The sequence below is a fragment of the Electrophorus electricus genome, chromosome 1 (assembly GCF_013358815.1).
Source record: "Electrophorus electricus isolate fEleEle1 chromosome 1, fEleEle1.pri, whole genome shotgun sequence".
NCBI classification, from domain to species: domain Eukaryota; kingdom Metazoa; phylum Chordata; class Actinopteri; order Gymnotiformes; family Gymnotidae; genus Electrophorus; species Electrophorus electricus.
This window is the reverse complement of record NC_049535.1, coordinates 29979454-30004989: the sequence shown is the minus strand read 5'-3', so window position 1 is coordinate 30004989 and position 25536 is coordinate 29979454. Positions and strand designations below refer to the sequence as shown.

The 25536-nt window shown below is 40.7% G+C and overlaps 1 protein-coding gene and 1 long non-coding RNA gene across 4 annotated transcripts; one reads left to right on the top strand and one right to left on the bottom strand.

Annotated features, from left to right (window-relative positions):
* Positions 1 to 259: 259 nt before the first annotated feature.
* LOC113569931 lies at positions 260 to 5323 on the bottom strand. Of its 3 annotated transcripts, none has more exons than XR_004776306.1 (3): positions 5244 to 5323; positions 2329 to 2389; positions 260 to 1607 (listed from the first exon to the last, which is right to left on the bottom strand). It is a non-coding gene; the product is annotated as an uncharacterized LOC113569931 (long non-coding RNA). The 3 variants fall into 3 exon arrangements; XR_003409850.2 differs by lacking the exon at positions 5244 to 5323 and adding an exon at positions 2886 to 3359; XR_004776304.1 differs by lacking the exon at positions 5244 to 5323 and having other exon boundaries at positions 2329 to 3359.
* On the top strand, positions 3455 to 25467 carry col1a1a (collagen, type I, alpha 1a). The gene is made up of 51 exons (XM_026998043.2): positions 3455 to 3661; positions 5300 to 5491; positions 5921 to 5943; positions 6316 to 6351; positions 6950 to 7042; positions 7692 to 7763; positions 8287 to 8331; positions 8645 to 8698; positions 9073 to 9126; positions 9530 to 9583; positions 9719 to 9772; positions 9864 to 9917; positions 10012 to 10056; positions 10217 to 10270; positions 10835 to 10879; positions 11033 to 11086; positions 11666 to 11764; positions 11858 to 11902; positions 12010 to 12108; positions 12294 to 12347; positions 12574 to 12681; positions 13128 to 13181; positions 13342 to 13440; positions 13861 to 13914; positions 14264 to 14362; positions 14577 to 14630; positions 14759 to 14812; positions 15824 to 15877; positions 15975 to 16028; positions 16255 to 16299; positions 16430 to 16528; positions 16733 to 16840; positions 18125 to 18232; positions 18350 to 18403; positions 18652 to 18705; positions 18981 to 19088; positions 19383 to 19436; positions 19538 to 19591; positions 19740 to 19901; positions 20107 to 20214; positions 20615 to 20722; positions 20880 to 20933; positions 21100 to 21207; positions 21344 to 21397; positions 21826 to 21933; positions 22176 to 22229; positions 22403 to 22510; positions 22605 to 22884; positions 23088 to 23278; positions 23388 to 23630; positions 24048 to 25467. The coding sequence occupies exons 1-51, from the start codon at positions 3580 to 3582 to the stop codon at positions 24192 to 24194; spliced, it is 4347 nt and encodes a 1448-aa protein (XP_026853844.2). The 5' UTR covers positions 3455 to 3579; the 3' UTR covers positions 24195 to 25467.
* The last annotated feature ends 69 nt before the right edge of the window (positions 25468 to 25536 follow it).

Here is a 25536-nt window from a genome sequence, read left to right as displayed (position 1 = left end):
ATATCATCATCAGCAGGAATAACTTCAAACTTCATGGTACTAAGTCAGTGAAGTGCTTTTCAGCTGAATGCAGGTAACTGATCGGAATAAAATTACGGTTGAAGGGGTTTTGTTGCCATTTAAATTTAGGGGATGTCTTCATTGTTGCCCCATCCATCTGGGCAACATTCTGATGGGTTTTTTAATTGCTTCTCATTTCCTATCTATAGCATGGTTTCCATAGCAATAAACAGGTTAATGACCCTGTTTGATGCGCCTCTCAGTAAAGTAACTTTTATTTACATTGCAAAACACAAACCTTCACATATGCCAAATAATGTGATGAAAGCACCATAAAAACATCCAAAATTTCTTCTCTACATGTAACATTGTTTCTCTGATGACTACCAAAAACATACAGTTTTGGAGGCCAGTTGTTTAGTCCTTTAATTGTTTTTGTTTGTTTGTTTTGTCCAGGACATTCCCCACTATGTGTTTGTACTTACTTCTCAGTTTGGGGAGCTGATCTGTGTCGCAGCTGTGTTATATATGCCAGCACCTATGGCTTGCTAACTGTGCACAAAGGAAAAACAAATGTTCCAAATAAACTTGTGAAAACATCATGACGAACAGAGCAAAGATAAAAACCCAGAGTCCTCCAAATAAGGTGAGTCCTTGCCCAACCTGACAACCCCCTCAGAAAGACTAGCACTTTTGCATCTTATATTTCCATTAACACACAACACACGAGGCTCGTTCATTCAGGTTTCTGGTTGTTTTCATCACGTTGTTTTCTGGTGTGGGTGTGAAGCAGATCTGGAGGGCATCACGAGCATGAGCAGCCTCTGGAAAAGCAACAGCTGCAGGAGCTGCTAAGCACTGTGAAGCTGGTATTTTTGTCATGCTGGCCTTCTGCATCTTGAAAGTGCAGGGAGGGTGAGAACACCTGTTTGACGGCCGCCTGCCCATCAAACTCCAGAAGCTCCGGCTATGAAACTGAGTTGATCATCTTAATGACACGATGGTGGGAGAACACATACCTGTATGCTCTGAATGCCAGCGTGTCCGTCAGAGCTCAGGTCAGCCTAGTATTGCACAGGTTAAGACTGGAGATTCTTACATTCATGGCTTCATATTTCAAGAACCACAATGAGCATAATTTCAGACAAACTTTATGGTCATTCAAGGACTCATTTAGCTTAATTTTAGGATTCATCCACATTGGTTTAAGTGGTGCAGAAAACATTAATCTCTGCTTTAATTTTACTTTAGTATTACCACTGGACACTTTACCATCATACATCATCATTACCATCATCCTCATTATCTGACCGTGTGTTCTTGTAGCATTTTATTTGTGCTGTCCTCTGTACTTGATGTGCCTTTGAGGATCAATAAAGTTCTATTTATCTATATATCTATACATCTAGTTATCTAGCAATATATTTATCTATCTGTCCACTTGCTGTCTTGTTACCATACCTTCTGTTTAAAAAACCTGCCACAGTCATTTCAGTGGAGGAGGTCTAGAGCATCCCTCATCCACGCGTTCCCCAGGCTGGAGCTGTCAGGCTGTCTGTGCTGGGTTTCACTTGGCTTCCTCTTTCTCCAACAGCTCAGCCTGCTTTCTGAAAGGCCCCAAAAGGCTTTGCTTACTCTGCCTAAACAACTAACACTCACTAGCACAATTTTGTCAATCTTATTTTCAATCTTATTTTCATTCATTTGTAAGTGCTATCTGACTATTTAACTCAATTCATTTAGTTACAAAAATATACATCTATAATTACAACATATTTCAGCTAACAACATCTCATTAAACTTTCCTTTATCAATGAGTGAGTTCATCAAGTGAACACTGTTAATTCCTTAGAAACAATTGCATGACTGTTCATGTATAACAGAAATAACTTAGAAATAACTGCATGGTTGGTTCAAGCATTACTTTTTTTTTAAAGTCAGAAATCCACTGAGCTGGGAGCTGGGGTTTTTTTCGGAGGGGGGGGGGGTCTATTGCAGATATAAAACTCAAATGTAGAGAGAATAAAAGAAAAAAGAAACTATTTAAAATTCTACAACTCATTCTACTGGTTGTACACTACACAACCACAAATTATACACCTGAATATGATGTTTGATATTACAGCAAGGTACTAAGAAGAAGTTTGTTTTAGGTAAAGCACGTCTGGGCCTATACTTTGTGTTTCCTGTTGATACTAAACATCCTAAAAAGATTAGTTTTAAAATAACTCAATCGAAAACACGGAGCATCCACGTTTGAATATAACGCTAGAGTATCGCCTTTGTCTTCAAAAGAACATCTTTCCTCCAGACTGACCCTAAACGCACCTGAAGGCGGTGAGGTGGCGTTTTCCCCCTGGCAACGGTCCTCACGCTGCTTTCACCTCCTCTGTTTTAAATGAAAAAAAGTAGTTACTCTTTTTTGATGATGAAAACACGTGAAGATGAAAAATAATGAGGGAGAGCGTGAACTGTGATTGAATATTCGTTGAGGTGTGACGTGTCTGCGGAAAAGAGACGGTCTGAAGCCAAATATTTATTTTAACCTTTTTTTTTTGTTTGTTTGTTTTTTTTTTGTTGTTTTTTTTACATCATCTCAACAAGCAGGCGCGCCAAATAGCAGGTCGTGCGTGATGCACGTTGCAGCCTATTTTAAGTGCGCATCTTTTTCAAATTATTAGACCTACATTTTCAAAAGAGCATTTCTGAATAAGATACCCTGCGTTATGATTGCCTTGCAATTACAGTATGATCGCCAGTTAAAACATTTCTATTTGGATTTATTTGCGTACAAATTCCCGTTAAATTAGAAGAAAAGTAATAGACGAAACCTGCAAAGAGTTTGCTTACACCACATCCGTTAAGGGTGATATTAATCCATGTACCTGCATAACAGCTGAGTTCATTTAGGAATCTTGGGGAAGAGCAATCATTTAATGCAGGACATAGTCTAAACAAAAACATCAAATAAGACCAGAGCGTTTGCCCCTTATCCACAACAAATACACACAATAGCTATATCATAGGCACAGAATGGCATTCGAATTAACACAAGAACGGACGCGCATTGAAGCAAATTAAGAACATTAACCTGGTTGGAGAATAAATGCCTTCAAATCTCTTTCCTTTCTGCTGTGTCGTACAATTGTTAAAACTAAAAGCTGAGATATATTCATATTCAGGTTATAGGCCTGGCTTGGGAACAGCTACTTAATGCAATGCTGTCCAGCTGAACCCAAAATGGGTTTTGCACGCTCAACTCTCACCTTTTCTTTAAAAGATCAAGTTTCTTTAGATGTCAGGGTAAAGAAAGAGTTCATGAGACAGCCCCTTCGTCTGAAGGAGGGACTCTTTTTCTGTTAAATGGGAACATGTCTGAGTTATCTGGTGTGCCCGGCACCTCCCCAAAACTTTGGAGTATAAAAGCCTGGGTAAAAAGTTCGCTTAAGCAGTAGGGAGTTTCTGCTGGGGTCTGGATTGGAGTCAGAGAAGACCGGACCCTACTGTGTATGACTGGAGTCTAAAGGAAAAAAAACAACTTCCCTCGCCTCAAAGAGTCTACATGTCTAATATTTAGACATGTTCAGCTTTGTGGATATTCGGCTGGCGCTGTTGCTCAGCGCAACAGTGCTTTTGGCAAGGGGGCAAGGCGAGGACGATCGTAAGTATGAGTTTTCTAAAGGCAACCTTCTGAGCATTTTGTAGTGTGATGGAAAAGAGCGAGTCAGTAACCAGGATGCCGCTGGCAGAGTCCTCAGTGGAAACTGCGTTCTCTGGGCCAGGAATGTTCAAGGTCTTCGGTCTTTTCTACGTTTTGTAGTGACTGTTGCGGTGATGGCGGATTTTTTTCCATTTCGCTCTGAGGGAGATACGGCTCCAGTTTTAATGTGCACTAGCACTCCTTTGCATGCGCGAGCCTTTGGAGGCAAGTTGGCACAGGTTTCGATACCCATTTCCCCCGCCCCCCCCCCCCCCCGCCCCGCCCCGCCCCGTGCGCTATTTGATGCCCTGGAGCTACGTTTTAACAGCTGCAAAATCATGTACAAAGAGCCAGGAAAGAGAAGTGGCTAAAATACTGTACTACGTATTTGAAAGTGTCTAACTTAATTGGAAATATTTAAATTTCAAGATGATTAACTGCCCGAGGTAAGCTTGTGACTAGAAATATCAGAAGTTAATTAGGTCGTCATATAGCTTAAGGTGATTTCCATCAGAAGAATTTAATGACATAATCTAATGTTTGTGTACCACCAAAAGTGAAGGGCTTTATTCTTGGAAAAATATAATCATATGATCTCATTTTTGGACTAGTACGTGGAGCATCGTATCTAGTCTAAAGCTGCAAGAGGTCCGCTACATGAAGTAGTAGACCAACACCAGAAGTAGTTCAGTACGCCTAAGGCCAAAAATAACTAAAATCTGCTTTTGAAACTGAAAAATAAATCAATTTGATTTTTCATATTCCTTATTATCGCAAGCGGTTTGTTGGCTGATACAATAGTACCACAGCGCCACCTAATGGTCGTTATTCAAATTGAACGTTTTGGCGATTATTCCCTAAAAGCCCCCACCCACCTCTCAATTTTTATGATGATTTAAAACACATGTTGTCTTTGCAGACGTCCACTAAGGTGGGCATTATGTCGTTATCTAAGGTCGTTATCTAAGGTTATCTTATAACTAAGGTTATCTTATGTCGTTGCCATCCCTCCAGTTTTTAATTCATTTATTATAGACACTAAAGGCCAGAAGGCAATTTTCTCAGAACGCTTCCTTTGCTATCACAATATTGTGTACTGTACCGCCACCTGGAGGCACATGCAGGTGATTACTTAAGAATTTTTCAGTCCGTTTACGTAATGAAATTTGTTCCCTATCGCCGAACCTCTTTGGGTTGTCGGTTCAAGCATAACCTTAGTGTCAACCATGTCGCGACTATTTCAAAACAATATAATGTAACCTATAACATGGCCGCTTGTTGAACAGAGAGCGCTAAGGGAAACAACAACAATTTAGACTATGATTACGCTCTTTTTCCTATTCTGTTATTAGACCTGACGCTTTATTTGTTATCAATATTATTAGCAGGAGTAGTACTACTACGACTAAGAACAACAATAAAAACATACCACCATCAACAACAACAATATTTCGTGCGCGGTATATCGCACTCATTTGGCATTAGGCTAAGATGGAATAATAAACGAAAAATAGACTATGGGTAAGATGTTCGTATAACATACCCAAACTGATCAAATGCGTTAAATCGCAATGTATAGATTGTCCTCTCCGTCTTCAGGCATAGGCAGCAGCTGTACGTTGGACGGCCAGGTCTACAATGACAGAGACGTCTGGAAACCTGAGCCCTGCCAGATCTGCGTGTGCGACAGCGGCACTGTTATGTGCGACGAGGTTATCTGCGAGGACACTTCCGGTTGCACCAATCCCGTGATTCCACCCGACGAGTGTTGCCCCGTTTGCGCTGACGACGGTACGAGGGCTTGACTGTAATGCACCGTCTTGCGTTTACCCTGGGAAAGTTACACAACGACCGACATCTTTTAATGCTTGGGCCTCTGCATTTTGGGTTTGGAGAGATGTAGGCCTATAAGCCAAACAATTTTCAACAATTGACAACAGTTTACCCCCGGATTTCAGATTTTCCTCTCATCCTTCCCTGACTGGAATAAACACTGACTTTCCATAACAGATTTTGTGCAATTTTACCTGTAGGACTAACCTTTGACCTTTGACCCTTTTAGTAAACGGAGAGCAAGTGCAAGGTCACTGACATGCTGTTATTTGTGTGTCGTCAAATATAATGGACTTACCAGGGCAAAATCTTTTCATACGATTTAGAAAGTGAACATTTATGTGATTTTTCTATGTTTTTAATTGTTAATTTTTTCCCATCCTGTAGAATACCAAGAACCCAGAGTTGAGGTAATGGTTTTATTTGAATTTGTGTGTGTGTGTGTGTTGGTTTGTTTGCTTATTCATTCACTCAGTAATCCATTATCTATCTATCTATCTATCTGGCAATACAATTTAGATTTTTAAAAATATTCCTGAAGGTCTATCTATGTATCAACCTATCTGTCTGTTTTTATCTGCATATTTGTTTGTTTGTTTTGCCAGAATGTAGTATCGCATTTATATACATATCTAGAGCAGATTTCGATTTAATATATCAAATGAATCTATAAATGCTTATGTTTTTATTTAATATTATGAGATTATTAATATTATGAGCTCCTTATAGGGGAAAACTACATTTTAGTGTCTCTTGCTTTCATTTTGCTTATTGTTTTCTAGGGACCCAAAGGTGAGCGTGGTGAGAAAGGAGACAGGGTAGGTTTTTCCTTTGATCTTTCCATGATTGATTCTGCACTTTTTAAAATTGATTTATTGTTTCTGCAAAGGAAGATCTTTGTTCACTTAGAGAGAGTTCTTGGTTGCTACTGCAGTACGCCCACAGAGGCCTTTGCTGTATACATTTGTGGAGGGTCATATTTTTGGGCCACTAATGGCAAGATGAAGCATGCTTGCATTCTAAATACTTTCCCTTAAGTAGAATATTGTATTAACCTTAACATGTTAGTTTTATGGAAAAAAAAAAATACTTTTAGGCAACCCTATGAACCATGGAAGACGTTTTGTTATGACACTGTTTACACACTGATGGAATATAGGTCAAAGACTTGCATCCTGCACAAGCTGTACTAAAGGAATTGATACCAGTGTAGCTAGTATAAATAGGCTGAATGGCCAAACAAATACATTTTGAAGGTTTCCACAAGTGTGAACTGAGATAGCTGTTGATGAAAATGTATAAATACATACTATAGAATCTGAGTTTGTAGTTAATGGCACTCATCATAATTTAGACCAGGGCCTTCTCTGTACCAAAGCTTCAATTTCTCACACACTCACCATTTTCTTAATTCAGGGTCCTGCTGGTCCTCCTGGTAATGATGGAATTCCTGGACAGCCTGGACTTCCAGGGCCCCCAGGCCCCCCTGGACCCCCTGGCCTTGGCGGAGTAAGTGGACCAACATGAAGAAGGATACATACAACAGAGAGAGAGAGCAAGAGTGAGAGACAGAGGCAGTTTAATTCCTTTAGGGCTCAAGTATACTATGAGTTACCATTCAAAATGCTGAATGACATAAGCCAAAGAAAATCAGAGAAGCAAGTTTTCTATAGGAGAGCACCCTCAGGGGACCTTACAGGTTAAAATGCAGAGACATTTCAGCACCAGTGGAGTGGACAGCGTCTGTGCACAATGTGGCACTGACAGACCATATCTAAACCTCCATAACATCTTGAGCTAAATGATATCCAGATGCACCTCAGCACCATTTAACTACACTCTCCATCAACTTTGCTCATGTCAGTAATACTTACGAGACCCTTTTTTAGACTTGTTTACAAGCTTGAGTGTTGTCTAACCAATCGCAATGAATTTGTATGCATCAAGCATCTCATACTCTTTCACGTTAAGTGTTTCTCTCTCTATGCTTATGTTGTAACATTTGTTAGCATTCGTTAATTATTATTTGGGACATTCATTTTTATGACCAGGTCCTAATAGATTCTAATGCTCAAGATCATTGTTCACCTGTTTTTTCTAATACAAATGGCTCTATTTAATAATGAATTAAACTTTCTCTGTTTTGCCTTCTCCACAGAACTTTGCTCCTCAGATGTCTGGAGGTTTTGATGAGAAGTCTGGTGGTGGTATGTCCATCCCAGGTCCCATGGTAAGAACACACACACAGACACATATATGCACACACATGTATACACATGCACTCACTTAGATTCAGCCAAAACAAGTGCTGACCATTTCATTAAATGCTACTAGTCTGTAAACTACAGTCAGTCTGGAGCTTCACCAGCTTAGTATGTTTCTCTTTAATGAAATATTTCTTCTTGAAAGCTAACCTGTTTCAGTTTGTTTAAGAAGAGGGAATACTAAGCTGTGCAGTGCTGAGGCCTACGTGACTTTCAGCAGGAACTTTGACATCACTTGTCTAGGACCACTTGTTTATTTTCCTGTTCCTGCTTGGAAACATTTTGGACTGTAATGTCCAATTTAGATGACTGCTTACACTATAATCACAGAGGATCCTCCATGCTGCATTAGCAGATTAAGAATTCCACAAAATAACTCTCACACATTGATCCATTCCTGGATTGTCACACGTACCAGAGTTTCCGGATACAATGTGGCATGGATGTGTGACCTCATTACCCCATGTTCTTCTCTTTCCTGGTTTCCAGGGACCCATGGGTCCTCGTGGTCCCCCAGGACCTCCTGGAGTCTCTGTAAGTATTCTCTACCTCTTTTATTTCTTTTTCTCTTTATACTTGGTTAAGAGGCATAATGGAATTTGAAGTCAGAGTTGTTTTATGTATTAGATCCTGTTTGTACTGTTTGTGCTCTTTGATATGCTTTGTAATGGCAAAGATTAGGTTTGTTATAGTAACCAATCAAAATTGTTTTGAACAAATAACTTTATATTTTACATTAATACCATTTTACGATTTGTATTTGTCTAATGTCTCTCTTCCCATGAATTAGTTATCAGTGTATCAGTCATGATTGTCACCTTTTGGTGATCTCTGTCTCCCTTTGCAGGGACCCCAAGGTTTCACTGGCCCTCCTGGTGAGCCTGGTGAGGCTGGTGCTCCTGTAAGTGTCTTCAGTACACAAACAAATAACAACATAAACACACACGTCTATCAGCATAGAAGCTAATATCTCTAAAACTTTGTTGGGTCTATAAAAACCTTATTCTTTTGATCTTTTCTTTATATTTTAGCTTTCATCCACAACTGAACTGAGATTAACAAATGATTCAAAAATGGTCAAAAAATTATTTGTTTTATGAGCGCTGAAAAAAATGTGTATCTTAATAAAATTCCATTGAAATAATGTATGAATAACGTATACCATATATTTTCATATTTTTCTGAAATATGCTACCAGTTGACCTATGAGAAACCCAGCGTGCGCACACAAGTATACAAATGGCTAACCTGGATTCTCCTGGTTGGTTTTTGTAGGGTGCAATGGGTCCCCGTGGTCCAGCTGGTCCTTCTGGAAAGAATGGAGAAGATGTGAGTGGTTTGGATAATCTCAGATCTGCAGTTCTGCTCTCAAAAGAAATACAATCTCATGAATATCTATTTTACATGGGCATATCCAGCTACCTGTTCCTGCTGCATTTTCATAATTCAAGTTTAGAATGACATGACTACTGATGACTAATGAACTCCAAAAAAAAACATTTATGCTCTTATACATGGATAGAAATGTACGGTGAGATAATGTTGGTTCATCTTCTTTTCTGGGATATTTTACACAGTCAGTCTAAACTGCAAAATATATTTCCATTTTAAATATCATAAATCAGACAATACAATCAGGTTCATTCCTATTAGGTGGAAAAGTCTTTGTTCTTCAGTGGTGTTTCTATCTTCTCTCTTTAACCTTTTCTTTCTGCCTCCCTGTTTTCTCTAGGGGGAGTCTGGCAAGCCTGGTCGCCCGGGTGAGCGTGGCCCCTCTGGCCCTCAGGTGTGTGGCCCGGCACCTAACTGCAGTCTTCAGTGTAGCACAGTGAAATGATACCGCTGCACATATAACTGTGTGGTAGCTTTCAAATGCAAATCGTTCTCCTTACCTTTCGTTTTCTCTTTCTCTCTTCTACAGGGTGCTCGTGGCTTCCCCGGAACCCCTGGACTTCCTGGTATCAAGGGACACAGAGTGAGTGACCATGCTAGTGGAAGGGCCTTTTCTTAGGCCAAGGTGATGTCAGTGTTATCCTGAAGCTCTCATTTCCTTCTCTCTATTGCAGGGCTTCAGTGGTCTAGATGGCACTAAGGGAGATTCAGGCCCTGCTGGACCTAAGGTTAGTGCCACTTTATTTAGTCTGATCATACTTGTTTAAAAAAACTGAGATTTTCATTATGGACTGCTTTATAATTTCCTGATTTGTTCCTTAGGGAGAGGCTGGTGCCCCTGGAGAGAATGGAGTTCCTGGCGCTATGGTGAGTGTTACCAGTCTTATTGGCCGTCATGTTGTAACACGTAGCTGGGCCTTAGGCAGAAGTGCAAGAAGACATTAGGAAGGAGGAACAGGAAAAGAGGGCTTATGATTGCCATGTCAGTGCTGCATGCTGATCTCCTCTCTCTCTAACTTTCCTATAGGGTCCTCGTGGTCTGCCTGGTGAGAGAGGCCGTGCTGGTCCGTCTGGTGCTGCTGTAAGTAAAGGTCCATGACTTCAGCACTCAAAATTAGCCTCGCCCACGTCGCTGCACCTGCACACACCTAAGTGCCTCTCTAGTCTAAGATAACTCAGGTACTCCACTGAAGAGCACAAAAGGCTGTTATTCCAGTCATGCATCAAAACCTCTGATTTCACAAATGATGCGGGGGTTTTTTATTTGTTGTTTTTAAGTGGATGGACCTATAAGAAAAGTCAGGTGGAGCTGTGTAGGGTTAGAACAAGTGTCCTTAGACTTAGGCCTTGATGGTCTGCCCATCTGGCTATATATTGTAGACTTGTCCCATTATTAGATGTTGAAATGTAGGCTAAAACAATCAATGAAAATGTGTGCATTCCTTTCCACAGCTGCTCCGCTAATGCGAAACTGTTCACAGGGTATTGCTGCTTTAACCTGATTTTTAGCAGGCAGGTCATTTGTAAGGAAGCAGGAGTAGAACCTTCTCCTTGGTATAGGATTAGCACTTTGTCCTGCTGAGTTGTAAAATGGATGCTATTTTGGATCCCTGCATCGATTCTTGACCTGTGTTTGTTTCTGCAGGGTGCCCGTGGTAACGATGGTGCAGCTGGGGCTGCTGGTCCTCCTGTGAGTGGCCATTTACTCACATTTAGATTACATGTTATTATGTCTTTATACTTAAAACTAGCTATTTCAGGATCACTACTTTTGTGCATTATACAACCGTATGGGAAAAGATGGGTTTGAGCCTGAACATGATTTTCCGCCCTTCTATTTTAGGGCCCAACTGGCCCTGCTGGTCCTCCTGGATTCCCTGGTGGCCCCGGAGCTAAGGTAAGACTCCTCTTTTACACTTATTATTCGATGGATAACACTGCATCAATTTGCATTTTGAGGTCAATTTTACAAAGCAAATGATCATATCTTTATTAAGACTTTATTAATAGCATATTTTTCTGCAATGTTCAGCATTTCACTTAAGCCCAAAATATAAAACCATGAACCTTTAACTCAAAATAAAAGGTTTTCTGATTTTCCTGAAAAATTATTGCTACATTTTCCATAACACACACACACACACACACACACACACGTGCGCACACACACACACATATATATATACATACATATTTGTTGTTCAATCAATGTCTTCATTAAAACTGTAAAGGCCACATTCTGTATTAGTTAAGGTCAGTTAGTAATAAAAAGCTGTTGCCGTTTCCTCTCACAGAGCACAAAGTTCAGCTTTCATTTAATTGCAAAATACTATATGAAAAAAATTGCATTGATATCAGTGGGTCCTCACTGCAGATTGGTTTTTGACTTAAACATTTGGTCATGTTCATAGCCATTCTGTCCTTAGTAAATATTAGTGCTAGGCTGAACATCATATTCCTGCTTTCTTCCTTTTAGGGAGAGGTTGGTCCTCAGGGAGCTCGTGGTGGTGAGGGACCTCAGGGTTCTCGTGGTGAGCCTGGTAACCCTGGACCTGCTGGTGCGGCCGGACCTGCTGTGCGTGGATGTTCCTTACTGTTTAAATAAAATGAGAACTGTAGGAAACCTGAAACGTTATGATGACCCCTGCATTTTGTTCTTCTGCTCTAGGGTAACAATGGTGCTGATGGTACTCCTGGTGCTAAGGGTGGCCCTGTAAGTTTGATCTTAGCAGATATTTTTAGCAGTCTACATATGACGCACTGTAGTTCCTTTTAACCAGCAAAAAATATTTAGTGCTGACTCTCTTTTGCCCTCTGCAGGGTGCTCCTGGTATTGCTGGTGCTCCTGGCTTCCCTGGACCCCGAGGTCCTCCCGGAGCTGCTGGTACTGCTGGTGCCCCTGGTCCTAAGGGTAATACTGTAAGTACTTTTTTTTTTTTTTTTTTTTTTTTAAATACAAAAATGGATCTTTTTGCAACTTTATTTCTGAATTTGTAAAATGAAGAGAATAAACAAGATTATGTTCAGTAATTCAGGGTCCAAGCATCTGGGTAGCCATTTCGTCCTCTCAGAGAAATTATGATTTTCCGTTTCTTGTGTGACAGGGTGAGGCTGGTGCTACTGGACATAAGGGAGAGTCTGGTGCCAAAGGAGAGCCTGTAAGTTCATCATTATCACCTTAATTTATAATCCTAATAAAAATGCTTTTATGACTGACTTGCTGTGCCAAAGAAGTGGAATCAGTGTTCTATCTGGGTAGAAATATTTCTCTAGCACTGTGTCCATTTAGGTTAAATATTTATAAGGTTAACGGCTATACTCAATGCCAGATAGTGACACATCAGATTGTTTGACTGACCATCTCATTTTTCTCTGATTTCCTAGGGAGCACCCGGAGTTCAGGGACCCCCTGGCCCTTCAGGTGAAGAGGGAAAGAGAGGAGCTCGTGGTGAGCCCGGTACTGCCGGCACCCGCGGACCCCCTGGCGAGCGTGTATGTACCCTTATGACTACATTCATCTCGCATTCACCACCTGCCTTTCAGTTCAGGAGTTCACAAAGGGCCATTTAGTGCTGTATGTGGCATCACTGTACTGACTTTCGTTTACATTTACATTTAAGTTTGTCATTTGGCAGATGCTCTTATCCAGAGTGAGTTACAAAACTGGATAGCAACACATAGGAATGCCACAGTAGTTTGCAGTCATCCCTGAGAAGGGCCTTCATGCAAATGTGTACTGGTTTTCACTCGTTCTTATATGTAGCCCCACAGTTAGATGCTAACTGGCAGTTTTGTCTATCTTTTGTCTAATTATTCTGCTCAGTCTGATAATGGTAATGTAGTCAACACACTGTCGATCAATAAATTTGAGCCCACGTTATACAACTAGACGTAAGCACAGAGAGGCTAACCTTGATCCACCTGTCCTCCTCTAACAGGGCGCTCCTGGTGCTCGTGGTTTCCCTGGTGCTGATGGAAGTGCTGGCCCTAAGGTGAGTCTGCCATCTCAGTTGTTTTAGATCATCTCAGTTTGTTCACATGATTACTGATTTAAGTCTACTATCCTAAAATCATTCCTGACATTATGAAACTAATTAGTCACTTGTTGATCATGCTTAGTTAGTTCTCATGTCACACCTACCTTTATGATAGGGTGCCCCTGGTGAGCGTGGAGGCCCTGGAACTGTTGGACCTAAGGGTGCCACTGGTGAGCCTGGCCGCAATGGTGAGCCTGGTATGCCTGGATCCAAGGTAAGAGATCACCTGGTTCTTTGCTTTTTTTTCCTGCCACATAGAAACAAATAGATTGAACACTCACAAAGTGCCATGGCAATTAGAAACAAATAGAAACAAATAGATTGAACACTCACAAAGTGCCATGGCAATTGGAGCTAGGACAGCCAAGATGACTGCTAGGACAATATAATTATGTAATCGAGTTGACAGAAATATTTCTTTAAGAAACCTCTCCCATTTAGTAAAAGTCAAATATTTTTTTACTTTTATTTTTCACTTAAATCATAACTAGCATATATAGCTAGATCTATATAGCAATCATCTTTTCTTGAATGTTTCTGAAGTCGTCTTTTAATTTGCCTAGATGTTTTATTGCTAGCTTGGCGCAAGCATTTCTCTACTTTGCCTGACCTTTGTGCCTTCTATTTATTGCAGGGTATGACTGGTAGCCCTGGCAGCCCTGGACCTGATGGAAAAACTGGATCTGCTGTATGTATCCACTACCTTAGATCTCTATCAAATGTGAACTATCAGCAACAACCTATATCCAACATTACTCTCCAAATGTGGTTCCCTCACCTGCCATTCAATTCAGTTATGAAAAGTACATACTTTTACATTAATGTAAATGGGGAAATCATCTTGGCATCACTCTCTTCATTTGAATACCACTAGCACTACTAGTAGCCTATGCTCAGTAATCAGCTGGGATGATAGCACAGAGACAGTGCTAATTCACAAAGACTGGTGGATTGCTTGTACATAAGCATGTCATATACATAAACATTAATCCCATAAATAAGCAACACATTGGATATCTTTGTTATGCTTCTTTAAGGGTCCTACTGGACAAGATGGCCGCCCTGGACCCCCAGGCCCTGTTGGAGCCAGAGGTCAGCCTGGTGTCATGGGATTCCCTGGACCCAAGGGAGCTGCTGTAAGAATTCTCTCATTATCTCCTTTTGACCAGTGAAAAACATCTGATGTGTACCTTAGGATTAGTCATATTAGGCAACAACGGTGACCAGTATTTAAATTATGAATAATAAAGAAAAAAACAGTAACTGATCACAATTCAAATTCAAAAAGCTCACTGACAATAAACAAATATAAAGGAAAAGCTTCTAAATGCTGATGACATTTTCCTGCAGGGTGAGGCTGGCAAGCCTGGTGAAAGAGGTGTGATGGGCACTGTTGGTGTTCCTGTGAGTAGTGACATCTCTCCTTTTTAAACAGAAAAGATAGACACTTTTGCAATGAGTAGTCATTTTTCTCGTAATTTCTCTTTTATGTTGGTTACAGTAAGAAATAATGTGTTTGTGCCCATATGCAGGGTGCTCCCGGTAAAGACGGTGATGTTGGCGGTCCCGGTGCCCCCGGCCCTGCTGTGAGTATCTCTTACAATATCTCACCAAGAATGAGGCTTTTTCTTACTTGCCCCATAATCATGTTCAATATCAATAATAATATCTAATAGAGCTGAACCCAGACCTAAATGTCCTTATTCACATCAAACTCAAAAGTGTTTCATTGTAGCTAATAGAAAACTTGTTGCTTGCCATTCAAGCCAGGAGTATAGACCCTATGACCCTATACAATCATGTACATAACTATTAATCCCACTATTTCAGATATAGAAGAAGTATAATAATAATAATATTAATAATAATAAGTTCAATTTATATAGCGCCTTTGACAGACACAAGGTCGCTACACAGTGACTGAAAAATATATTAATTAATTAAATTGACAGATAGACACAAGCAACACAATAATTAACAAATACAGATAAGAAAAGGGGTTATGAAGTGTTGGGAAAAGAGGTATGTTTTCAGTTGAGATTTGAAGGAGGAGAGTGTAGAGCAGAGATGGAGAGATTGAAGTAAAGTGTTCCATAGTTTTGGGGCCATGACACTAAAGGATTTGCCTCCTACAGACACCAGTCTAAACTTGGGGATGGAGAGGAGACCTGCGTTAGAGAACCAAAGTGTACGAGTGGGGCAGTAAGGGTGTAAGAGTTGAGCTAGATATGGAGGTGACGGACCGTGCAGAGCTTTGTATGTAAGGAGGAGGATTTTGAAGTGAATGCATTCAGGGACAGAGAGCCAGTGTAGCTGATGTAGACTAGGAGTGATGTGGACTGACTTCCTTATATGAAGGAGGATTCTTGCGGCTGAGTTTTGGACATAATGAAGTGAGCACATGGTTTTGTTAGAGATGCCAATGAAGAGAGAGTTACAGTAGTCAAAACAGGAGGTGATGAAGGCGTCGTGTGTGGAGAGCATGGGCCTGAGTATATGGACAGTGTCACTGAATCTAATATACATCACTGCATGTCACTGTCCTTCACATACCTTCTGCCTATTATTTGCCATGACCTTGTTTCTACTGTCTATAGGGACCTGCTGGTGAGAGAGGTGAGCAAGGACCTTCTGGACCTCCTGGTTTCCAGGTAAGTGCCCACCCTGATAGACAGGACTTTAAAAGTCTCTTCTAAGACGATCTCTAAGATCAGTTCCTTATCATATCACTTTTCCCCACTGTAACAGGGACTGCCTGGACCCCAGGGTGCTACTGGTGAGTCTGGCAAGTCCGGTGAACAGGTAAGACACAAGCCTAGGGGAACCCTTTGAATCTAACCTTGGTTGGTCTATGATTACCTTAATAATTTTTTTCAGAAGTACCTGACAATTAGCATTACAAAGTAGGTTAAAACATAAAAATTGTGTAATTGACAACTGTTAATTCAGCTGGCTATGTTTCTCAAGCTTAAAGAGTTTGTTTTTCTTTAAAACATAAGTAAATCAGACATAATCAATTCTGTTTCAGGGTGTGCCTGGTGAGGCTGGACCTACTGGACCTCCTGGATCCAGAGTGAGTACACACAGCATTCAAGATCTTAAACACAGGATTCTCTAGGGCAAATGTGTAAGGCAACACTAATTGCAGTCAAAAGCTCAGTCTTCACCATGCAGCTCTCCTACTCTTTGTAATCTCTGCTCAGGGTGACAGAGGTTTCCCTGGTGAGCGTGGAGCCCCTGGAGTTACTGGTCCTGCAGGAGGCCGTGGCTCTCCTGGTGCACCTGGTAGCGATGGTGCCAAGGTAAGAGTCAGCAATTACACTTGGTGTCAAAAGCAAATTATTGTTATCTGGATAGTCATTTTTAATCACAGCTGTGTTTTTAAAAGATTCCAGGAAGTACCAACAAGTTGCTCTTTTAATTCAACTCCAGAGTATGTTTTTAGCATGACCATGGCCTTTTGCACAATAATACTAATACTTTTCTTTCTTTCTGGCATTTTGTAGGGTGAGTCTGGAGCCTCAGGTGCTCCTGGTGCTCAGGGCCCTCCCGGTCTTCAGGGTATGCCTGGTGAGCGTGGTGCTGCAGGTCTCCCAGGTCTCAAGGGTGACCGAGTGAGTACCACTAACTATGGATTTCATGCCATTTTCACAATAGTTTCTAATAGACTTTCATTTTAGGAATTTCAATAGCACGTTCAGTGATAGGAACATGCTAAATTTTCCCAGTCGTCACTGGTTTTGCTGGTAAAAACGGTTTAGGATAGTCTGATCCTTAGTACTGGTCTGAAGCCAGTACTTCGATTAACACTTTCATTGTTCCACTTAGACTGGATTATAACTTCTTCTCCCCATCATGCAGTATAATAGGTTACTGCAATGTTATGGCAACTTTCAAATAATTGATATTATGATATATAAAGGATAAGCCAAAAAGGTCAGATAGATTCCATTTTTATAGTGGATGGTATGCTAATAAATACATAAACAGTAGTGAGATTAGTGCCATAATGTAATACTGGTAATAAATGTGGGGCAAAGTGCATTAAATAATTTATTAAATGTGGCAGATTACAAAAGTGGATAGTAAAGTAGGTTTTCATGTAGCCTAGAGTACTTGAAAAGACTACTTAGTATTTATTACATCAGCCATGACACTTAAAGTTCCAGTCTAAGAAATAAAAAATGCTATATATTATATACAGAAATAAAATGCAGTCATCAAGACTGTTAGTAGTGAAGATGAAGGCAGATGTACAAATGGAATAGGCAAACAATAAGGCACAACTTTGAGAAATGGCACTTAGATCAATGATCAATTTATAGATTAATGATATATTGGGTTAGATATGAGAATTTGGAAGAGTATTTATATCTGCATCATGTTATGTTTCTACACTTTACAGTTTCAACACAATACAAAGAACAAAGTTTACAAAGTTATATACATTTCAAAATATCAACAAGCTATGGAATTCTCCTTTTGGCTGATTTGTTCAGTCAAATTCTAACAACCATTTAATTATAAAATTCATTCCATAGAGCACATTTTATTTTCTACTCATGTCCATGTTAATGTTTATCCTCTTGAGATTGAGGATGGCCCACAGTGAATGCAATTTCCAAAATTTCCTCATATAAGGGTGCTGTATTTCATAAGAAAATACCCTGAATAATAGGCACTTGAGTATTTTATTTTTGACAAGATTCTCATAATGCTAATCCTCTTTTGGCATACTATCCAAATACAAGCCCTTGCATTGCATTGTGTACATTACTGTTGTCAAAGAGGTGATAGAAAAGTGTCTGAATTTCAGCCGATTCTTTAAAACTCCAGAAACAATCCATATATCATTATACAACAGCAATAAGATGATGTCATGTTGTCCTTCTTCATAGGGTGACCAAGGTGCAAAGGGCGGTGATGGTACCCCTGGTAAGGATGGCATCCGTGGTATGACTGGACCTATTGGACCTCCTGGACCAGCTGGTCCTCAGGGTGACAAGGTTAGTCTCTTTTTTGCTCTTGCTTCAGTGCCTCAATCTATTATGCTTTATTGTTTATGATACTTTATGCATTATTGCTCTTTGGAGGCTAATTGCATTTGTTCTGTCTTTACCAAGGGAGAGTCTGGTGCTGCTGGGCCTGTTGGACCTACTGGAGTCCGTGGACCCCCTGTGAGTTCCTCTCATCACTGGATAAGATTTAACACACACATTTTGACCGTTTGTGTTGGAGGATCAAGTCTTACCATTGCTTCCTTCAAGAAATGCATGCCTATATACACACAGATGTAGCACTAAAAGACAAATACTGATAATAGACATATCACATGAGAAAACCTGAAATTACTATTGTCTGCCTAGCCAAGAGAGCAAGTCTTATTGTCTTAGATCCTATGAGTGACCCAAATCTGCACTTTTAGGGTGAGCGTGGTGAGACTGGTGCCCCAGGACCAGCTGGATTTGCTGGACCACCTGTGAGTACCTACATAAGTTCACACACATACATTTGACAGAAAATGTACTGTCACACGTCATTTAATTATACCAGAATAAAATACAATCGGTGATCGATAATTGCACCAGCCTTATAAGGATAAAGTCATTGTTAAAATAGAAGTAATTTAGTGAGCCAAACAGTCTTCATTAACCATATTTGGTCAGTGGGCTGCAGTTTGGGCCCCCAAAATAACTTTTATAGTATGATGATTTGTTAACAAGCTGACTAATTATGTTTGTGTTCTTTAAATAGGGTGGTGATGGTCAGCCTGGTGCTAAGGGAGAGTCTGGAGATACCGGTTCTAAGGGTGATGCTGGTGCCCCTGGTCCTGCTGGACCTACTGGAGCGCCAGGACCTCAGGTACACACATCCATCCATGTCTTGTGCAGATTTTGCTCTTTGTCGTAAACAGATGCTATAGAAACCATGCTACACTAAAGTATTCAGTCTAGTTCAAGTTTATTTTCAGTAAACATATACAAAAATGTGTATTTACAGGTTAGTAGCTATTAAACATTATGTATGAACCCTGAATTCATTGACCCCAGAACTTCTATTGTTTAATAATTTCACAAAACTGCCATAACTACAAAATTAAGACTGAATAACCCCTAAAAATATAAAATACAACAAATATCAATGTGTCTACTACAGGGTCCTGTCGGTTCTACTGGACCCAAAGGTGCTCGTGGTGCTGCTGGTCCTCCTGTGAGTATCATTCTTAAATTTCTAGATATAGTAATTATATCCAGTTGCGTCAAAATCAATATAGATGATATTATTTGACAATCTCTTGGTCTTCTGTTAAGGGAGCTACTGGTTTCCCTGGTGCTGCAGGCAGAGTTGGACCTCCTGGCCCTGCTGTAAGTTCTTCATTACAGTTCCAAATCAAATTTGCTTAACTGGCTCTGATCTTCAATGCATTTTATTTGTCTCTACAAGAGACCCTTCAGTAATTATTCTATGGCTCAACAATCGGCTGATGTTCCAACTCTACTATGTTGTTCACAGGGTAATTCTGGCCCCCCTGGACCTCCTGGACCTTCTGGAAAGGAAGGTGCAAAGGGTGTCCGTGGTGAGACTGGACCTGCTGGTCGCCCTGGTGAGATTGGTGCTTCTGGTCCTCCTGGTCCACCTGGTGAGAAGGGAAATCCTGGATCTGAAGGTGCCACCGTAAGTCTCACATATGATCATGAACAATACCACAAGTCTCTCTTTGATATAGACCTTAGCCATACAAGTCAGAAAAAAAGTAATTGATCAAGTAACATGAGCAACACATAGTCCAACACACAGTATGTTTTTTTTGGATCCAAAATATGCAGCCAAAAAAATAAACACAAGAACAAAGTTGTTCAGCACTTGCTTTCCTTTGCAGGGACCCTCTGGTATCCCCGGACCTCAAGGTTTTGCTGGACAGCGTGGTATTGTTGGTCTTCCTGGACAGAGGGGCGAGCGGGGATTCAGTGGTCTCCCTGGCCAATCTGTGAGTGTTCTGAGTAACTAAAATGTCTACCTCTAGCTTTAGTATTCCGACTCATTATATCGACCAACGGCGTTCATCAAATTTATCCTCTCATGGAAAATATCACATTTCACCTAGTCAAGCCCACTGACAAAATATATTTATATATCATAATATCAATTACTCACATGACAAATTTAGATCATAGATGTACCTCTAAATTGAACAATATTTCAATGTTATTTTGCACTTCTGGTTAGATTCTAACTGCATTTTGTTGGGTTGGTACTTGTACTTTGCTCAGTCTAATCAAATCTAATAAAACCTAAACAATCATTAATATAGATGCTTCTCCAGGTATTGTATATGTTGTGGAATTGCTCAGCCATTAATCTAGCCAAATGTTTTTGTTATCTGCTAGGGAGAGCCTGGCAAGCAGGGACCTGGTGGCCCCTCTGGTGAGCGTGGACCTCCTGGACCCATGGGACCTCCTGGACTGGCTGGACCTCCTGGCGAGCCTGGTCGTGAGGTGAGGTCATTCACCTGTGCACCAAACTTGTTGTTCACCTGTTGCAGAGAATGGGTGATTGAACATCACAGTGATGTGTCTTCAGTAACGTGTCTTCAAGGTTTGATTAGGTCCACATAGATAAGACAAGCATAACTGCTGAACATTTTTCTCTTAGGGAACTCCTGGTAATGAGGGTGCTGCTGGCCGGGATGGTGCTGCTGGCCCCAAGGTGAGCTGTACTCATCATATCTTGCCTTCATCATCCACCTGAATACATGTAGTTGCAGCCTTTTCCAATGCTGTCTTCAATTATGCTGAAAAAACTAAGAGAACCACACTGTCTGTTTTGTGATTGTTTTCTTCTTTGTTGACAATCATCTCTTTCTGTTCTATAGGGTGATCGTGGCGAGTCTGGTGCTGCAGGCGCTCCTGGTGCCCCTGGACCCCCAGGCGCTCCTGGACCAATCGGCCCTGCAGGAAAAACTGGTGACCGTGGAGAGTCTGTGAGTCCTCATTCCAAAGCAGATGGCAAATCCAAGCACAAGCAATCAGCCTTGAAGAAATCTTCTTCAGTTCACATATGATGAAAGTTTTCCAAATTACTTTTACTCAGCATCATTTATCTCTTTACTCCCTCAGGGTCCACATGGTCCCGCTGGTGCTGCTGGCCCTGCTGGTCCTCGTGGCCCATCTGTAAGCTCTTGTTGTAATCATTATGTTGTCACCACACATTATCTGAGTGGGTTTAGACCCAGTTGGGGCATACATTGCACTTGACAAATTACTTATACCTGCTGCAAAATCAAACTCTGGAGGATCTGAACAAAATTCTGGATTTTTTGCAAACATTTTTATGCATGGACCAAACAATTCCTGAGCTACCACATTAGTGTTTGAACAAACAAAAACAAGAACAGCCAGAGACCAAGTAAATTTGACCAATCACACATACAGTGATGGCTTAAACTTGATCTACTTTCTTTTGCATGGTCAAGAAGTATTTGACTATTACATCTGTGTTTGTGTGACCAGGCAAAACCCACTAAATGAACACCTTGACCAATAACATACCTAAGAAATATAAATTAGACGATAGCCTTAGTTCAAATTTCTCTATGCAGGGACCTGCTGGAGCACGTGGAGACAAAGGTGAGACTGGAGAGGCTGGTGAGAGAGGCATGAAGGGACACAGAGGATTCACCGGAATGCAGGGACCTCCTGGACCTCCTGTAAGTGACTCCCTATTTGCCTGTTGAATTGCACCACGTCTTATTTAAAGCCACCTCTCCAGCATATGATGCTCCTTTATTGTTTTGAATGTGCTCATAAGCCTGAAAGTGCAAAGTCAGAAATATAAGTGGTACTTCCTACCTGATTATACCAACTAACATCTTACAAAAATGACATAGTTTGGCACATCATTGCTCTGTAAAGTGAAGGGACCAAAAAATTTGCTTCATTTTCACTGTAGGGACCTTCTGGTGAATCTGGACCTGCGGGATCTTCTGGCCCTGCTGGACCTAGAGTAAGTATTTTGTATTTAACTCCCTAACCTTTTCATATGTAGTATAAGAAATTGTGCTGGATGTTTTCACCAAGAATTTCCACTAATATCATCATCTTTGAATGCTTGAGTAAAGTTAAATATATTGGTGTTTTGCAGTGTTGATAGCATTTTTTTACTTTCTATAATATTAGGGACCTGCTGGATCTTCTGGGTCTGCTGGTAAGGATGGCATGAGTGGACTTCCTGGACCCATTGGACCCCCTGGACCTCGTGGTCGCACTGGTGAAATTGGACCTTCTGTGAGATACTGTCTTTTTACCTTCCCTTTCAGTTTTAAGTCAATATATCTGACAACCACTTGACACTCCTATTTTGCATCATCCTTTGGTGTAGGGACCTCCTGGACCACCTGGACCTCCCGGAGCCCCTGGACCTTCCGGAGGCGGATTTGACATTGGCTTTATTGCTGCACCCCAAGAGAAGGCCCCAGATCCTTTCCGTCACTTCCGTGCTGATGATGCCAATGTGTTGCGTGACCGTGACCTGGAGGTTGACACTACACTCAAGTCCCTGAGCCAGCAGATTGAGAACATCCGCAGCCCTGATGGCACCAAGAAGAACCCTGCACGCACCTGCCGTGACTTGAAGATGTGCCATCCTGACTGGAAGAGTGGTATGTGAACTGCAGCAATCCTTGCAAAGCATGAAAAATAGAAATATTTGAATTTAACTTTTAAGTGCAAACAGGGCTTTCAGAGTTAATTGTGCCTCACCTTGGAATAATGAAAATAGTACACTTTGGATCTTGAATAATCTGGGTAAATTATTAATTTTCCTGATGCACAGTTTTGTGACACTTTTACTCTAAACAATCAGGTGAGTACTGGATTGACCCTGACCAGGGCTGCAACCTGGATTCCATCAAGGTCTTCTGCAACATGGAGACTGGTGAGACCTGTGTCTACCCAACACAGCCTGAAATTCCCAAGAAGAACTGGTACACAAGCAAGAACATCAAGGAGAAGAAACACGTCTGGTTCGGTGAGGCCATGACTGACGGCTTCCAGGTGAGAGCTCTCTTCGTGTGTGTATTGAGTCAAACACTATAACCCCACAGTAGACTACTAAAGACATTTTTTTTTCACCCATGTTTTGTCTCTCTCCTCTCCCCTTCAGTTCGAGTATGGTGGTGAGGACTCCAAGTCTGAGGATGTCAACATCCAACTCACCTTCCTTCGTCTTATGTCCACCGAGTCCTCCCAGAACATCACATACCACTGCAAGAACAGCATTGCCTACATGGACCAGGCTACAGGCAACCTGAAGAAGGCTCTGCTGCTGCAGGGCTCCAATGAGATTGAGATCAGAGCAGAGGGCAACAGCCGCTTTACCTACAGCGTGATTGAGGATGGCTGCACGGTGAGTCTGTCCTTACTGACAGCACTGAGCAGTAGTCATTTGTCTGATACAAACATATGTTCTAATATAAATCTGAAGGACTGTATTCACATCAACACTCAAGATGAATAGCAAGTGCTTCCTTGGATGGCATATTATTAGTTTTAAATGCTGAACAAACTAACCTGAAAGTAGTTACAACGTATTTTCAAAGCAGAGAGGCAGCAACATGGATTTGCTTGTAAAGGATAAAATGATTAAATAGCTGGTCGTCTTGACACATATAATGCCAATATAATACAAGACAATTACACATTAACAGTGACAATTTGACACTGAAGAACCTTTTCTGACTTGGATTAATATTACTTGTGTGTGATTTATTTGTTATTGTTTTCACTGTCACTGATTTTACTTATTTTTGATTCATCCTTATAGTCACATACTGGTGCATGGGGCAAGACAGTCATCGACTACAAAACAACAAAAACATCTCGCTTGCCTATTATTGACATCGCCCCTATGGACGTTGGTGCACCTGATCAGGAATTTGGCATTGAAGTTGGCCCAGTCTGCTTCTTGTAAAAAAGAAATCTGGACTTGAAATTGTTTGTGTGTTGTGTGTGTTTTTCTAGCAGTCATCTCTAAAATCTTTTCTATGCATTAAAAAGCCCTAGACTTCGATTTGGCTGTCCAAATGGTCCACTTGCTTAGAGCTGCACTTCAGAAGACAGTGGTTGTGTGTTATCAAGCTTCTTTTGGGACCACTATTTTACCACCATCTACATGGAGGATACTTTAGAAGACTCATTTGTTTCACTGGCAACAAGAAAATAATATACTTCTAAAGCATAAAATCCCCCTGGAGTAAAAAAAGGAAAACGTATAAAAACATCACAGATACAGGTGACTTTTTTACCACTGCGGAAGGACAATGAAAAGAGAAACCAAATGCTTTGTACCATGTTCAGGTGTTAAATAAATCTGTAAAATGACATTTAAGTGTCTTTGTGTTCTACCCATCAGATCAAGTGACTGACCAGCATGAATCATCATTGTTCCTTTTAATCGTTGCAGAAAAAAACTGAACTAACAAGAGACAGGGGTTCGATTTCATTTTGATATCTTATGGCTACCTCAGAAAAGAAACCTATATTGTTATCCAGTGTTGACCAACACCAGGTTAGGATTTTAGACTGCAGAGGTATGATTAACCAAGCAAGTAACAGCTGCAAAAGGTGCTATTTCATGAGGTCCTGTTAGTGGGATGTGTTAGAGTTGTGCTTTTTTTAAAAAAGAAAAAAGTAATGTATTGTTTGTCACTCTTGCTCACTGGGCCTTTGGTGCTAAAGATCATATTATCTTGCTGTCCAGTTGTAACAGATGCCTCTCTTGTTGAAGTGTTTTGCTGCAAGCCTTGCAGTAGGCCTTTGATTAGGGAATAACAGGTTTTGATGCACATAGTCTTTTTAAGTGTAGAAATAAGCAGGTGGAGTCTGATTTTTTTAATTTTATGATTTTTATTTTCCAGCACCTTCTGACACTTTTTGGTTGTTGTCTTTTTTGTTGTTTTTGTTTTTACAAGAAATGCCCCAAGTGATGTCCACTGGGTATTTACAATGCCCCTTCTTCCCCATTTTATCAAATTTCTTTCTTGTTTTTGTCTTTTGTTTTGCCCAAGGGTTTGGAAAAGATGATAGCAAGAGAAATAGAGAATCCCCAAAGGCAGAGAGAGAACCAGACACACAATAGGGGTTAAAACAAGAGGATCTGTACCTATTTTGTATATGTATAATAATTTGAGATGTTTTTAATTATTTTGAGTGCTGAAATAAAGCATGTCAAGTGGTCGACCTTATGTTTGTCACAAGTGATCTTGCCTCATCCCTGATTGCCCAATGGACTTGAATGAAGCACAGCTTGCACC

Coding starts and splice junctions, on each gene's coding strand:
- col1a1a (XM_026998043.2), top strand. CDS start 3,580: ATGTTCAGCTTTGTGGATATTCGGCTGGCGCTGTTGCTCAGCGCAACA. Junction 11,087..11,665: donor CTGGTGGCCCCGGAGCTAAG/GTAAGACTCCTC, acceptor TCTTCCTTTTAG/GGAGAGGTTGGTCCTCAGGG. Junction 19,089..19,382: donor CTGGAGCGCCAGGACCTCAG/GTACACACATCC, acceptor TGTCTACTACAG/GGTCCTGTCGGTTCTACTGG.